At 38.1% G+C, this 17519-nt stretch overlaps 1 protein-coding gene across 3 annotated transcripts in view; it reads right to left on the bottom strand.

Annotated features, from left to right (window-relative positions):
* Positions 1-8869: 8869 nt before the first annotated feature.
* Positions 8870-17519, bottom strand: part of LOC306854250 (serine/threonine-protein kinase ULK2-like) — a 36324-nt gene continuing 27674 nt past the window's right edge. The window contains exons 20-27 of one of the 3 annotated variants that reach the window (XM_079392106.1): positions 16563-16672; positions 16313-16447; positions 15925-16136; positions 14892-15070; positions 14685-14803; positions 11087-11244; positions 10864-10999; positions 8870-10766 (exon numbers count right to left, since the gene is read on the bottom strand). In XM_079392106.1, coding sequence (XP_079248232.1) covers positions 10702-10766; positions 10864-10999; positions 11087-11244; positions 14685-14803; positions 14892-15070; positions 15925-16136; positions 16313-16447; positions 16563-16672 — 1114 coding nt within the window. In that variant the 3' untranslated portion in view covers positions 8870-10701. The remainder of the gene's footprint in view (positions 10767-10863; positions 11000-11086; positions 11245-14684; positions 14804-14891; positions 15071-15924; positions 16137-16312; positions 16448-16562; positions 16673-17519) is intronic. The other 2 variants (XM_079392107.1, XM_079392108.1) reach the window with 2 other exon arrangements.

A 17519-nucleotide genomic window follows, 5' to 3' on the forward strand; every position in this document is an offset into this window, starting at 1 on the left:
GTAAGTTTTGCCTCTTTGTCGCCATCTCTGTTTCAAAACCTGGAATTGCACTGGTGTGGATATTTACTGTACTTCGCAATCACAGATTCTAGCCTCTGTCTTGGAATATATGACCCAAATCAGAATTTTCACCATATATTGCCATCTGAACAAGTAAGTCTGCCATCTTTGTTCTGCCCAACTGAGGAAAAAAGCATTACAATAAATCTAATGGTGATTTAATCTAAAGATCTGTTAGCTCACATCAAACCGTGCAAAGTATTATTATTATACTTTATTCTCAAATTATTAATGTTAACAACATCAGCATTGCGTGACTATGAGTATAGTGCTTAGATTTCAATTTGTGTACAGTCTAATATATAATTGTCATACCATTCGAATTTCATATTAAGAAATTGTTTAAACCCAAAATTTAAAGCAAACTAGGCTTATTCTCCCTTCGAACTGGTTTTATTTAAAATGCAAATCTTGTGTAATCCCAGGGTTTCTGTAATCATTTAAAACTGGAATATAATTTTATTTTATTCACATGTGTTTCATAAACACAATCCTTTCTGGATTACAATCCGCCATCAACATGATACATTTAATAATTCTAGCTGCTGTGAGAAAAGGCTATAGATCCACCACCAGCAGGATCCTCGCGCCTGATATAGCCTAGCAGCCGGGACAACTTCTTTATATTTACAGAAGTGCATGCTCGAATTTCCCTGGAAAGCCTACCAGTACCACTCAAATTAGAAAACATTATTATAAACTAACCGTTGTGAATCGGGCTGGTTATGTACTTGCTCAAATATTTATTTCGGATCATTTTTAACCAGCTTTAACTAAGATTAATAAATTCTTTTAGAAGTTTTTTTCATTGTTAGTTTGTGGTAACTACGGAGCCCATAAAGGGACATTGGCAAAAAATAAAAAATGAAGGCTGTATCCAAAATCGCCCCCTATACCCTCATTCACTATTCCCTACATTAGTCCACTCATACAGTTCACTTGAAGGAGTGAATGAAAACGAGTGAGTGGTTCGGACACTGAGTGCACCGGAAGGACATAGCCGTGGGAACTATTTTTTTATTTATTTTTTTTTCGTATTGTCAAGTATGGTGACCCATACTCGAAATTGGTGCTCTGCGTTTAACCCATCCAAGTGCACACACAGTGAACAAATGCACACACACACACACACACACCGTGAACACACACCCGGAGCAGTGGGCAGCCATGCTGCGGCGCCCGGGGAGCAATTGGGGGTTCGGTGCCTTGCTCAAGGGCACCTCAGTCGTGGTATTGAGGGTGGAGAGAGCGCTGGACATTCACTCCCCCCACCTACAATCCCTGCCGGCCGGGGACTCGAACCCGCAACCTTTCGATTACGAGTCCGACTCTCTAACCATTAGGCCACGACTTCCCCACTAGGGGTGCTGCAGCACTCCCCGCCGCAGGGCCAGGTCTGAGATTTTCCTTGTGCCCCTCGATCATCCCCAAGATACTTAATTTTTGTGATAGTTTTGGGATTCATTAATTATTAAACTGACCAGAAATGTATAGCCTAGTGCGGTTGTATTATTCTTGGGCGCCTCTGTCCCTCACACTGACAGAATTTCATGTAAAATATTTACGCAATATTACTGTAATTTTACATTCCGACCATTCACGTCCTCGTCCTTTTTATGAGCCGTCTTCCGAAGCTTTCTCGCTTCTCAAGACGCCACGGACAATCACAATAAGCACAGCTGTTTAATTGCGCTCTAGTCTCTGGTCAAACGCGCTCAAACAAGCCATAATGTATATTTATTAACTACACGCACATCATAAAGTTTTAGGCAAGTAGATTACCATATTATGACATAAAATATTTTAATAAAACAGAATTTGTATTTAACCTGATCATGTTTAATAAAAACACATTTTAAGTTTAATTAACGCAGCATGTCTATGATTATTCAAACAGCAAACAAATTATACAGCGAGCAAAGAACATATTATCAAAGAATATCACTGAATTCAATCTAGAGTGAGTGTAAAAAAAGTTATAATCAGTTATGTTGTCTGCAGTGTATGATAATCTCTTATTTCCATCGCATGTAGGCCTGCATCTGCACTTTGTTATTTCCAATGAGAGAATTCGCCGAAGTGCACTGATCAAAACATTTGAGCATCAGGGATGTTATTTAGCAAAATCCCCTTAAATAATAGAAATATTAAAGAAAAAAATGTATGAACTAAAGTCACAAAAGCACAAATATATATTGGTTCGCATATAACTCTGTCTTCATTTGTACGTTAATAATCTATAAGAATTTGGGCTGTTTAATATTAGGATTTTGTCAAAAATCCCGACCATGGCCCCGCCCTGCAACATCAAGCACAGTACATCGGTTGTACACTCGTTTTTGCGGTGCATTGTGGGATTGAATGAGTGCACTCGAGAACATCCACTATGGTTTTGAACACCACTTAAAATGGCTCTATTGCACTATTTGAGGGTATAGGGGGCGATTTCGGATTTTCGGACTTTCACATGAGAACGAGAAACTATCGCGTGTTCATGAGAAACTTTAGGCTCAGACTAAATATGTATGTTCGACTTCATGCAGCGCTATAAAAACCAATCGGCGGCTGACTTGAAGCAGTGCATGCCGGTTAGAAAATTTGTCCGACTTGAACCGGTGCCGACCCCACGTCACTGTCACGTGTGGCATCAAAGTACCGTGAAAGCGTTTCGAGAGTTTCTCCAGAGCGACTGCGGGAGCGCTGATGACGACACAGCTGTTTCACGATTGGCTAAATTCACCACATGACAACAATGACGAGTGTTTCTAATATCTTCAAATCCAATACAGCTCACAAATCTTATTTTACTTGGAAAATATCACATTCATGTGAAAAAATGGACTAAAGCTAAGTCAAACTTTGAACATTTTATAAAAGAGATTAAACAATATGGTTCTACATTTGATAAAATTAAGAACAAAAAAGCAAGAAAGACTTATGAAGCTTTTTGTTAAAATTGTTGTAATTGTACCCCTGGCATGAATTGTTTCACTTATTCTTATGAATGTTTATTTGTTTTTGTACTTGCTTGTATAAACCCTTGTATAATTTTTGCATAATAATAAAAAAAAAATACTGCTCACAAATCTGTTTTTATAACAGTAAAAGCTTTTTTACTGTATAGTCACAATGTTATATTGAGTTACAAAAAAACACTGAAAAAAGCAAATATACCCCCACTTTATTGGTATTTAAATAGTATATGTTTATGTTGAACTTTATTCTTGAACAGATAGCCCTGCATTAAGCAGTATATAAAAAGTGTTTCTGTTGCTCATGAAAACATTTCTGAAACGTCGTGCATTTGACAAATTTTGCATGTTATTCACTTCATCTGTGATATGAGTATCCAAACACCGCGAGAGCATCACTACGGGGAGCAGAAAGAGTCTGACGTCACGTCTCCGCTTTCAATTCCGCCCCCGACTGCAAGCGGTTGCTCTCGCCGATCGGTCTGTGCGACGCCGCATGACGTCCAACACGCCTAACTTGTTGGTGTTTCGGGTCTGACGTAATCACGCGGGCACGCGCAGTTTATGTGCTCCGTGTGACAGCAGCATCATCTGCGTAGATCTTGAGTTGGTTTCATTTTCTTGCATTTCTAACAAGAATATCACGTCTAACAGTGAACAGTGGGGAAGGAACAAATAAAATTAACTGAATAAAAACTCGTGGCACATTATCGATTGAGAATATTTTTCATATGACTGTAGGTTGCAAACAGACACTGTTGCTTGTTTGTTGTCTCTTTCTTTCTCTTACACACACACACACACAAATATATGTATATTTATACTTCTATATATTTGAAATTTGTATTTTTAATTATTAAATTTTTATAACGCAATTATATAGTCTACAAATATACATATGCATTAGTATAAATACAAATGTCTCTCTATATATATTGTATTTTTATATAATTTTATAGCTAATATAAAACATAGCTTTATAAAAAATATAACTTTTTTATTAAAAAAAAGTTTTTTAGTTTTAAATAACTGTTCTCTACTTGAATTTTTTAAATATTAATTTATTTCTGTGATGCAAAGCTGAATTTTCAGCATCATTACTCCAGTCTCCAGTGTCGCATGATCCTTTAGAAATCATTCTGATATATTTGATGCTCAAGAAACATTTCTGATTATTAGTAATTATCATGTAATTTTTTTCAGGATTCAACTGCTGTTAGTTTTGTTTCATTTTCGTTTTTTTATTTCTTATATGTATATATATATATATATATATATATATATATATATATAAAGTGCAGTCAGTGATTAAAAAAAAATAGCTAATTAATCGCATGGTTTTTTTCCCCCTGAAATACGCATTGGTCCTTTCGCAACGATTAAATGTTTAATTTTACTTCTAAAATGCATGTTAAACCAGTTTAAATGAAATATTGTATACATGTTTAAGTTTTAAGTTTCTACCCCATATGCGGAAACTACCACACAGCCTTCTGAATCCTTATTAGGCCAATGTTTTTATAGCTAAACTGACCTGATTGACCCTTATCAAGACATGTGCGTCACAATGTAAATGACTTCCACAGAACTATAAGTGAACTTTGAAACATGGAAAACAGAGTTCATTGAGTGTTAAACGGTTAAACAAACAGTTAAGCGGATATATGTGACAACGAGTGGCTTACTGGGAAGGAGGATTGAGGAATGGACTGAAACATTTGAAGAATGGCAGTGAGCACTGAGACACCACGTGGTAAGTTAATTGACACTTCAGATATATTTGAACTCAATCAGTGTGTTATATGACTTCTGACGAGGTAGGTGGGGTTAAAAATTAAAGCCTTATGACAGACTATTAACCTGTTTGGTCTGCTTATTGTGAGCATCTGAATGTACCTTACCTTTGAATTGTCTTGTCTGTGTCTTGGTTAGTCAATCCAGAGGGCGGTTCTCTGATGGGTCTCGTGCTTCTGGGTCGAAGACATGCTGGTAAGAGCTCATTGGGAGACCTCATCCTCGGATGCCACAAGTTTGAGCCCGGGAAGAAGACAACGCGTTGTGTGAGGAGATTCGGGTGGACGGCGTGAGGCTTGCTGTATTGGACACTCCAGGATGGAGTCTCTTCGGTTTGGCTGATGCTAGACTGGTGAAACAGGAGATCCTGCGCAGTGTGATGTTGGCCCCTCCTGGATATCTCATATTTCTCCTCGTTATCCCAGTGGACTCTTTCAGCAAGCGGGATGGACGCGCTATGGAGAAATATCTGGGTATTCTTGGGGACATGGTGTGGTCACACACTCTGGTGCTCTTCACGTGGGGCGATGAGTTAAGAGGCAGTACTATTGAAAAGCATATTCAAAAGAACGGTGAAACTTTGCAGGAGATCCTGAGGAAGTGTGGCCACCGGTACCATGTTGTGAACAACAAATGTCCAGAAGACTTAAATCAGGTCACTGAGATGCTTAACATTTTAAAGCAAATGTGTGCCAGGACTGGTTGAACACTGAATGGACCTGTGTTTAGGCCTATGTAATGTAATATTTGTAGGTTTATTTTTGAACGTTTCATCTTTATATTTCCATTTTATATACAGTGGGGGGGGTTATTTGATCCCCTGCTGATTTTGTACGTTTGCTCACTGACAAAGAAATGATCCGTCTATAATTTTTATGGTAGGTTTATTTGAACAGTGAGAGACAGAATAACAACAAAAAAATACAGAAAAACACATTTAAAAAAAGTCATAAATTGATTTGCATTTTAATGAGTAAAATAAGTATTTGATCCCTTATCAATCAGCAAGATTTCTGGGTCCCATGTGTCTTTTATACATAAGGAGCTGCGATTAGGAGCACCCCTTATGGCGAGTGTTATGTGACAGGATTACCTGCCGAAGTAGACAGTCGTGTATTTTTACGTGTGAGAAGGGTATGTCGCGTGACGCCAAATACCTCAAATAGTGTTCAATTTAATTATTTTTGGTTTTACATTATTATTTTACTACAAATTATACACCAACACAGCTGAAAATGAATTGTATTTTCACAATAACATCTTACAGACACAAATTCGCACATAAATTCATTAATTATTTAACATACACTATATTGCCAAAAGTATTGGGTCACCCCCTTCTAATGAACATGTTTGACTTTAGTCATTTCCATGAGTACAAATCTTAATGTTTGAGAGTATAATGATATTCCACGGAATTGTGTGCTTCTAATTTTATAGCAACAGTTTGGACAGGACCCTTTTCTATTCTAATGACAGTGCCTCTGTGTATAAGACACGGTTCAAAAAGACATGATTGATTCAGTCAGTGTGGAAGAACTTGACTGGTCTGCAGAAAGCCAAGTCCTGGTCCCAGCTGAACACCTCTGGTGTGACTTTAAATGCAGACCTTGAGCCAAAAACTCATCACCAAACACCAATTCTATTAACGGTATTTTAACAGAATTGTAAGGTGCATTTTGAAACATATTAAATTGGGCTGTCTCTAATGATTTTGTTAAATGAGCAATCTACTGATGATTTTTATTTTTTTAATGTAATAAAGATAGACTTAAATGAACAGTAGTTTAAACTTTAAATCTTTAAAAATAGACTTAAATACCTGTAACGATGAGGAAATAATAATTGGTTTAAATAAAACATCAAAAGCGAGTAATGGTTTCCCTTAAAAATGTGACTTTTGGCCTATAGGATAAACACAATGGATTATTTCACAAAAATTTTGAAAACTTCTGAAACCATTAACATTTAGAATACAGCTCATATCTTTCCACTTTATTGTGTCTCTTTTCCAGGGCAATTGTTTATTTATTTTTAGTCTTGTTGCCTAGTTTTGTAATTGTCATCATTTCAAGCCACTGTTTGTACTGCTTGCTCAATTTCAGGAATAAAGTACAATAGTAATGATAAATTGGCATTGCTTTGTGTTATTGTATGTTGTGAGAAGTTGTCTATAATATTTTAAATTCATCATCACTAAATAACTTTTATTATTATTATTAACAGGAATGAAATGGGTAACAGGAAGGAGTATCCATTATATTAGTATACAGGTTTGACTACACATATGAGGTATTAATACACGCATATAGTAAAGGTGTTAAACATTGACTGAGCTGACCTCACTGCTAAAAAAGGCCAAATCATGTTTCTATTTAAATCTGGTGATCTGAAGAGGTTTTTGTTTAGGGGTAGAGGACAAGTTATTAGATAAGATATAAATAACAAAAAAATAAAAAATATTAAAGTAAAATTGATATTAACAATAATAAACTTAAATAATATATTTTCAGTTTTTCTGTGGATTTTGATTTCTTATAGCGCAGCTCACACTGAAACGCCATTCCATGTATGAGTCTAACATATAGTTGCCACAGGACAGAAATTTCAAGTATATTTTCTGTCATACTTGCAGGAATGTAATATAAAATGCAGGAACAACCATAGGTTTTCTTTGAGAAAAAGATGCCTTTTCAAATTTATCTAGATTAGTATGGATGTAGCCTAATATTTACATGAATAAATCTGATGACACTACTTACTCCTGTTACTTTTACTCAGTTACTATATAGAAGTATAGGATATATGAGTATATGAGTAACAGGACTGAAAGTAACAGGATTGAGATTTTAGGATAAAATCAGCAAATACATATAATCTAGCCACATGGAGTACATGCTAATATTATGAGAATACTCAGCAAATTAGTGATTCACCAAAGATTTGTATTTTTAAAATAAACAAGTAACATCTAAGAAATAATTTAGGTAACAGGACAGTATATTTATAATAACGCACCCAGACACCGTTACAATATCATCAAATATATAGAAAAGAAAATAAGACCACATGCTTCTGATCATTTCATTGCCTTCAGAAGATCCAGATGTGGCAATATTGTGTTGAAAATGTGTCTTGTGGAATTTTCCCAGTTTTTTTTAGGGGGGGTTTAGGGTAACAGGACTGAGTGAAAACCTGGGGACACGACTAAAATGTGTATTTTATCCAAAATATTATAAATTTATCATGAAATAAAGGTATTTAAAGCACAGATGGGATATGGAGGTACACAAAAATGCAAAATAAAAATGTTTTCTGAAGGATTTTAAACATATTTCAAGTTGAAATGTAGCGTTAGACACTGGGGACATGTACAAATGCTATATTTTCAATTTTCAATTAGTTTTTTTAATAACTTATAACTATATATTTTAAATGTGCAGTTATATTAATGTGTAGGACACTTTGCTTAATAATAAAATGCATTTTATAATTAATTTTTATGCATGTTTGTACCTATAATGTCCTGGGGACACAAATGGCACCCATTCGATGGAATGGCCCACGTGCAGTTTGCTGTCAATTCTGGAATTTAGGTCAAATACATACATATTTCAATGCTTATAAAACATACAATATGCTTCGAATGATCGTTCACATCTACGTTAGCATAAGTAGTACACTGCACATGCGCATTGGCTGATCTAGGCTAAAAATAAGCTTTTATAACATTGAGCATAAAAACACAAACATTTATGAGACAGTTCTTGTCAGAATTCATTTGTGATTTCAAATATGAAATTGAATCGTAAGCTATGTAAACAAAGTAAGTCTAACTTAGAAAATAATTCACCACTCTTCTTGGCCCTGCAAAACCAAATTTGGTACTTCAGTAGTTTAGGTATCTTATTGCTTTGCTCGGTTATATTTGTGCCTGTTTAGTTGTATCTCACCTTTGCTGCACTTTCAGTACTGCCTCTGTATTTTAAATACAGCATTATAAGCATCCAACATGTTTGCCAAACACAATCTAAAACTCACATAACAGGATAAAATTGATCTGTTTAATAAACAAAAACTGCATTTCTACAGTTTCAGACAACACATATGCCCTTGGTAAAACACACATATTGATTAAAACATTTAAAACATCAACATCGGTCACTGTAAATCAAGGGTGCAGGGCCTTCAGGCTGCATCGGCCATGATCATGTCATGTCGGACTGTGATAGGCTGGTCATAAGCTTTATTTACAAAGAAAGGTGCTAAACGAAGGGCAAATACATTCTAATGTTTCACAGGTACATGTGCTCGGTACTAGTCTTCTCTAATAGTTCATCTGTACACAACTCTCCTCAGACCTGGATAAGGAAGTCCTACAACTACAGATATGCATGGATTTGTGGCAGAACAGCCTTCTCTTTCTGTACAGTAAAGGCTTGGTAGGCTCATAAGGGGCCGTTTTAAAAATAAAAACAGAGACAGAGTGCAGGAAAGCGGGAGCGAGGTGTTCAAAAATATATACAAGTGAAAGTAGACTACTCAAAGTCATGCTTTCTGTTCTTCAGTATCCTGAAACTGGCCACTGCAGCACCTGGGAAGTGCAGTTACACCAACACTGTCATGAGCACAGTGGATAAACGGGGAAGCAGAGCATGGCAGTGGCTCTATCCCATTTACCTGCGACATCCACATCCCATACAGTCAATGTTTTATCGTACACAAGATATTCATGGGCGTTAATCAAGAGCTGCCATGCAAAGTGAGGTCTTGAGCTTTCTGTGAGGCCTCGAAGAATCTGTGGAAGCGTCTATTGCCTCTACGAAGAAACAAAACCCCTAAAAACGAAGAAATCTTGTGCTCTTAAGTTGAGAGGCAGGGATGGTGGCAGCAGCATCCACCTTCTTTAATCACTCTGTGCTCGCTCGCATTCACTCCAAAATAAAAACACACATGCAGAATGTACAAGTATTTACAGCTCACACACATCAGGTTAAAAAAAGCTACAGTATTAATATGAACATAAAAACGTTTCAGTACGGCTGAATCAAAAGGTAACTACTCAAGTATTGAGACCATTATGGATGATTCACCACGAGGCTCTTATGTGGCGCCAATGTCCAACCAACCTGATGCTCACGGGCCTTCCAGACACTCATTCTCAGAGGATTTCAGATATGGAGATGGGAAGGAATCAGAACCTTGGAGAAGGAAGAATCATGATATCCACTTTCTGCCAGATGTTCTAGGACAAGCGTCTTTCACATCTGCCTCAATAAAGTGCACTTGCTTCAAAGCTGATTTTGTAAATACTACAGATTCCTCCTAAATTCAACCATGTGACTGTGTATGCGTGTGGTACCAGAAGTTACAGTCCAACTTTGGGCTTCACATCCGGCCCATATCGTCTTTCAACACTATCATCAATAACACTAGCATATCATTCTAAAAATCCAATAAATAATCAGAGCAATAGAGTGCGGTATAAAACAACAAGATGAACTGATTTGCATTGATGTCCATTTGCTGGGCCTCCAAGGATTCCCAGTCCAAAATCCCTAGTTCATCTAAAAAAAAAAAAAAAAAAAAGGGGAAAAGACTTGTAAAACAGAAGATGGATCCAAATGCAGGTCCAATGGCTTTTTCATTCTATAAAGTCTCTGTTTAGCTTTCATCTTTGGTAGTGAACTTATACACATCCTTCTCAAAATGTCATCTGCTAAATATGTAATACTTGGTCTGTTGCTTGTGATTGAAACTGAAAGTGCTTTGCTACAAAACAAAAACGAGAGATTTGTTTAGTCTTCTCTGGGGTTTGAGAAGATGATGGTCCCTGGAGTGAGAGCACTGGCCAAGATTTTACAGATCATGCTCTTTATTCGTACAGGGTCACGGTGCAGTAACACAAAGCTGAGATCCTCCGGTCCACGCTTGCCTTGTCTGTACAAAATAAACACAAAGAGAAAAGATGTTAAAAGCATTTTATTTCAGCTTTGTTTAGTAAACAATCATAATAAAATGAAAGAAGTTCACTCACATTTGGTGACGTTTTCTATGTCAGCTGGGTGCTGGAGGATCTTGGAAAGGCCTTCCAGCAGCATGGAGGCTTTGTTGTAGCGATATGCGATGTCCTCTGTCTGCTGGAACATCTCGTCTAGTGCAGCCGACTGCACCTGATACACAAACATGACACTAATGTTACCCACTCATTCAATCACGCAAGCTCAAATGAGCCGCAAGCCATGACCATCCTTACTCACCATCTCTACAGCGTGGTTATAAATGAGCTTCTCAGCTGTTACACTGTTGATCTCGTCCACAAATCGCTGCTTGTCAGAAAAGAAGTGGTTGAGTTTGTCCGTGAGGCGGCGGCACAGGGAAATGCAGCTCTTGTAGCGCTCATTCAGATTCTTCACCACTGAAATTCAGAGACAAGATATGTTATTCGCTAATTTCATCTGTTACCCTACATCAGCAGTTCTCAGCATTTTTCACTCCACGATAACAGTTGATGGCCCACCAAGATATTTCTATTTTTTTTTTTTGATATGTATTTATTTAATTTCATTTACTTGCCTATGCCAAAACTTCTAATAAATAGGTTTTTAAAATTTAAGTTGCAATTTTAAACATTATTTAAAGACAAAAAGACACAATACATTAAAATAATTATAAAAAATTAAAAGTATTAAATTTCCTAACTCCAGAAGTTCCGATAACTGAATGTTTTCAGGGTTTACACATTTACACCAATTAATTCACATAACTTTTCTACTTAATTTGTAACTAGTTTTTTTATATTATTTTTTATTTTTAGTATTTGTATACTTACAAATATCAATTTCTATACAATAAAATATTTATGAGCTTAACATACAGTGGGGCAAATAAGTATTTGATACACTGCCGGTTTTTCAAGTTTTCCCGCTTACAAAGAATGGAGAGATCTGTAATTTTCATCGTAGGTACACCTCAACTGTGAGAGACAGAATATAAAAAAAATCCAGAAAATCACATTGTATGATTTTTGAATAATTAATTTCCATTTTATTGCATGAAATAAGTATTTGATACAACAGAAAAATAGAACTTAATATTTGGTACAGAAACCCTTGTTTTACAATTACAGAGGTCAGACGTTTCCTGTAGTTCTTGACCAGGTTTGCACACACTGCAGCAGGGATTTTGGCCCACTCCTCTATACAGGTCTTCTCCAGCTCTTTCAGGTTTTGGGGCTGTCGCTGGGTAACAGGGAGTTTCAGCTCCCTCCATAGATTTTCTATTGGGTTTAGGTCTGGAGACTGGCTAGGCTACTCCAGGACCTTGAAATGCTTCTTACGGAGCCACTCCTTAGTTGCCCTTGCTGTGTGTTTGGGGTCATTGTCATGCTGGAAGACCCAGCCACGACCCATCTTCAATGCTCTTACTGGGGGAAGGAGGTTGTTGCCCAAAATCTTGCGATACATGGCCCCATCCATCCTCCCTCCTCTCAATACAGTGCAGTCGTCCTGTCCCCTTTGCAGAAAAGCACCCCCAAAACATGATGTTTCCACCCCCATGCTTCACGGTTGGGATGGTGTTCTTGGGATTGTACTCATCCTTCTTCCTCCAAACACGGCGAGTGGAGTTTATACCAAAAAGTTCTATTTTGGTCTCATCTGACCACATGACCTTCTCCCATGCCTCCTCTGGATCATCCAGATGGTCTTTGGCAAACTTCAGACGGGCCTGGACATGTGCTGGCTTGAGCAGGGGGACCTTGCGCATGCTGCAGGATTTTAATCCATGACGGTGTAGTGTGTTACTAATGGTAACCGTTGAGACTGTGGTCCCAGCTCTCTTCAGGTCATTGACCAGGTCCTCCCGTGTAGTTCTAGGCTGATCCCTCACCTTTCTCAGGATCATTGATACTCCACGAGGCGAGATCTTGCATGGAGCCCCAGTCCGAGGGAGATTGACAGTCATCTTGAATTTCTTCCATTTTCTAATATTTGCGCCAACAGTTGTTGCCTTCTCACCAAGCTGTTTGCCTATTGTCCTGTAGCCCATCCCAGCCTTGTGCAGGTCTACAATTTTGTCCCTAGTGTCCTTAGACAGCTCTTTGGTCTTGCCCATAGTGGAGAGGTTGGAGTCTGATTGATTGAGTGTGTGAACAGGTGTCTTTTATACAGGTAACGAGTTCAAACAGGTGCAATTAATACAGGTAATGAGTGGAGGATAGGAGGGCTTCTTAAAGACAAACTAACAGGTCTGTGAGAGAGAGCCAGAATCCTTGCTGGTTGGTAGGTGATCAAATACTTATTTCATGCAATAAAATGGAAGTTAATTATTTAAAAATCATACAATGTGATTTTCTGGATATATTTTTTTTATATTCTGTCTCTCACTGTGCGTTCACACCGCCGGCGGCGAGAGCGTCAAAGTGGCCGGAAGTCATTCATTTTCAATGTGAGCCGGCGGCGAGCTCCGGCGAGAGCGGCGCGGCGAGTCTTGGACGGTGAGAGCGTCGAGGAGAGTTGAAATCAGGTCAACTTTATGGTAATGAGCTATGACGCGGTTGGGCGGCAACCAATCGGAATGTAGAAGTCCTCCGTTTGAGAGGGTTTCAGAGAACGCAGCCTTGTAAACTTTGGTTCCGACCACATTAGTTCCCAAGCAAAATGGAAGATTGATTAATTATTGCTGTGGCGGATTTCCCGATAATATTTGACGTGTCCTTGTTTGTGTACAGGGACATAAATAAATAAAAATTATAGGGGACATTTTCCCGCTACAACGTTTGTTTTTCAGCGGGAATGCAATTTATTTGCTCAAAACAACACCGATTTGACCAATTGCATTAAGGCTACACTTCAATCTGGACAGTTTGTAATGTAGGCTGCACACAAATTAATGTTAATTAAAGACCAAGGCTAGTAAATGTCTCCTATAATATTGAAATTAGACTAGCACTTAACCATGAACACAAATCCACACCACACAAATGGCTTTTAATTGGTTTATTTGGTTAGCAAACATGTAACTACAATTAACTTCTTTCTATCGATCAATTTCTCACTTTCACATTTAAAATATTTCATGAGGTTAACTTATACTCTACTTGTGGTCAGTCTGCACAAGATCAACCTGCTTGTTTCCTTTGCGGCTCCTTTAAATACAAGACGAGCATACGATCTACGTCAGCGCGTCCACGAATCTTTTCTACAGCGTCGCAGTCAGGGCGGCCAGGGCGAATTTTGACGCTCTCGCCGGCGGCGGTGTGAACGCACAGTCACAGTTGAGGTGTACCTACGATGAAAATTACAGATCTCTCCATTTTTTGTAAGTGGGAAAACTTGAAAAATCGGCAGTGTTTCAAATACTTATTTGCCCCACTGTAACTAGAAAAATGTATATTCATTTGAAAAAGCCCACTACATTTTTATAACTCTTCCGCATCTACAAATCACCCTTTTAAAATACCCTCATATATAAAGGTTTTCCTTGTCCTTAAAAATGAACATTAAAAATGTTGCTGAAGGAATTACCTAAATAAAAATGTTAGTTTAAATATTATGTTTTGGCTTATTTTTTATTTTAGTTGTGTCTTCTTTAAATGGTTTAAAACATTTATTTAATGATCTTAACTAAATAATTGCATATCCACATGCATACATATTTGGCACATTTTCAATTTACTATTATTTAAAATTGACAATTTTTTTCACTACTTTCTTATACTATTGTATTAAAATCCAGGCCCATATTTCCATATTTTTTTCTTTATCGCGGTAATTCCTCATTTTTGTGGTTGACTAAACCAAACTGACCACACATGTACACTGGTTTTTAGCAAAGCCGTGTAATGTAGCAGCTCACCTTGTTTGACGGCCATGGATGGATTGAGTTTGGCAGATTTGATCTGAGCTTTGGCCAGGTGCAGTGAGGAGGCCAGCAGCTGCGCGGCTTTCATGTACAACACAAGCTGCTCCACCTGCCTGTGTGAGATCATGACCAAAGCGTTACATACTGTATGCTATGAACTTTCATTGTTAAAGATCACGTGTTTGTGCGCACTCTTCTTACCCCCACTCCTTACTAAGCTGACTTATCTGATCCACCACCACACTGTCCTGGGGCGAGTAGATAGAGGCGGCGGACGCACCCAGATCAGGTCCTCCAGCCCGTAGAGAAGCGATCTCCAGCACACAGTCCGTGAAAGACAGCATCATCCGCAGGTGCATCAGTGTGTCTGTGTGCTCACGCTGCCAAAGAGAAACACACGCATGTTAGTGTTTCCCAAGAAAAAGTACCTTTATAAAGTGATGGCCAAAATGATGAGAACACTAGTATTTTCACCAACTAAAAAATGGTTTAGTATAGTGTGTCAGTAGGAAACATCAGTTTACATTTCCAATTCGTTTTGCCATTAATTGTAATAATCCAGTGAGATTTTTTGCACAAGGAGTCTGACAACAGCCAGTGCTCCACACATATATCTGATCGGATCATCATCCAGTCTGTCTGGAATGACATGAAGAAACAGAACAAACTGACAGACTAAATCCAGAAGAATTGTGGCAACGTCTCCAAGATGCTTCAAGAAACCTATCTGCAAAGCTACCTGAAAAACTATGCGCCTAGGGCAAAAGCTGCTTTAAACGCAAAGGATGGTCCACCAAATGTTGATTTAATTTAAGTTAATTGATAAAGAAAATCTATTTTTGACAGCATCTTCATTTTACAGCAAGTGCCTAAACTTTTAACAGTAATGTAGCTTTGCAGATAGGTTTCTTGAAGCATCTTGGAGACGTTGCCACAGTTCGTCTGCTTCAGTTTGTTCTGTTTCTTCATGTCATTCCAGACAGACTGGATGATGATCAGATCAGATCTCTGTGTGGAGCACTGGCTGTTGTCAGACTACTTGTGGCATCTCACTGGATTATTACAATTAATGGCAAAATGAATGTTTGGACATGTAAATTGATATTTCCTATACTGACACACTACAGCAAAATATAGAAATAGCTGACTTCAAACCACTTTTAGCTGGTGAAAATACTAGTGTTCTAATCATTTTGTCCACCACTGTACGTTCCAGCTGTGTTAGTTCTCTCACCTCCATCAGGGTCTCCTCTGGCAGTTCTGGAGCTTCAAAGGTGATGAATCCATCCAAGCTGGGCGGTGAGGTGCCATAAGGAACATAGCGCAGACTGCTGGGAGCCGCTTCAGCTCCTGGTGGGGAGCTGCCGATGGTCATGCCCGGGGGAGAGCCCATGTACACCTTACCACTGGTGGAGCACAGCGAGCCGGCCGAGCTGTTGGAGCCTACTGCAGACACACAGACACACACACACAATCAGCCACAGAGTCTTTATAGATTCTTAGGAATCTATTGACCATAATGCATCAGAATGTCTTTAAAACAATGGCATAGGTACTAAACACATAGTGCGGTAGCGGAAGCAGTGATGTATGGGGCAGGTTTATGAGACAAAGCCCCTCACCTGAGGTGGTGCGCGGGCGGGAGGCGAGATGGCTGCAGGTGGGAGGGGTGCTGCTGTTGGTGGGCGAGCCCACCGTGAACACAACGGTGCGGGGACTTGCCCCGCCTGCTGCCAAACCATAAGTCCCTGCCGGGGCTGGGGAGCGATGCACAAAGGGGTCACAAAACACATACAAACGCTGGCAGCCAATCAGAACGCTTCATGCAAGACAAAAGCTTTCAGGAGAAGCTCAAATGATGTCAGTGTCTACCTGTGTCCATGGGTCTCTCCGTGTTGAGGCTGTCTGTGCTGCCCTGATACGGCTGTCCTCCCAAAGTGATCCGCACCGGCTGCTCAGACAGTCTACCAGCACTTACAGACCTGAGGAAATAAACAGCTTCAGCTTACTACTTAATTCACTTAGAATTTCTAACACAGGGGTCAGTGACATGGTACTTACGTCTTGGCCAAATCTATTAATTTATTGAATATGCATAAAAAATGCAAACAATGGCATAAGTGCATTTCTTTTATTATAATCATATTTTTAATTACTGGTTTGTGATACTTTTGTGGGGCATAAAGTCATAAATGTCAACTGTCTGATATTATAAATTATAATTAAGATAACATTTTTTTAAAAGAATTATTGAAAAGAAAATATTAAATCTTATAACTCTTTCTAAAAAAAATACTATAAATCTCTAAAAACAAACAAATCACACGTGTGGTGTAACCAACATGCAAGAAAAAATTAAAACAGGAAATTATTTCATAGAGAGGACCCCCTGACTGTGTGTCAAGGTTTACAAAACAATAAAAATAAATCACAATTGATGCAACACCCCAAACAATTAATGTTCATTATTCATTAGCTATATAATACTTTCATACACTACCATTCAAAAGTTTACGGTGACATTTTTTTTGTTTTTGAAAGAATTCTCTTATGCTCAACAAGGCTGATTATTTGATCAAAATGCAGTGAAAACAGTAATATTGTGAAATATTATTACAATGTAGTATTACAAAATATTCTCAAACTGAACTGTTTTCTATTTTAATATATTTCTAATTTATTCCAGTGATGGCAAAGCTGAATTTTAAGCATCATTACTCCAGTATTCAGTGTCACATGATCCTTTAAAAATCATTCTAATAGGCTGATTTGATGCTCACGAAAAATTATTAATGTTGAAATGTGCTTCTTAATATTTTTATGGAAACC

Source organism: Barbus barbus (genome assembly GCF_936440315.1).
Source record: "Barbus barbus genome assembly, chromosome: 34".
In the NCBI taxonomy this organism is placed as follows: domain Eukaryota; kingdom Metazoa; phylum Chordata; class Actinopteri; order Cypriniformes; family Cyprinidae; genus Barbus; species Barbus barbus.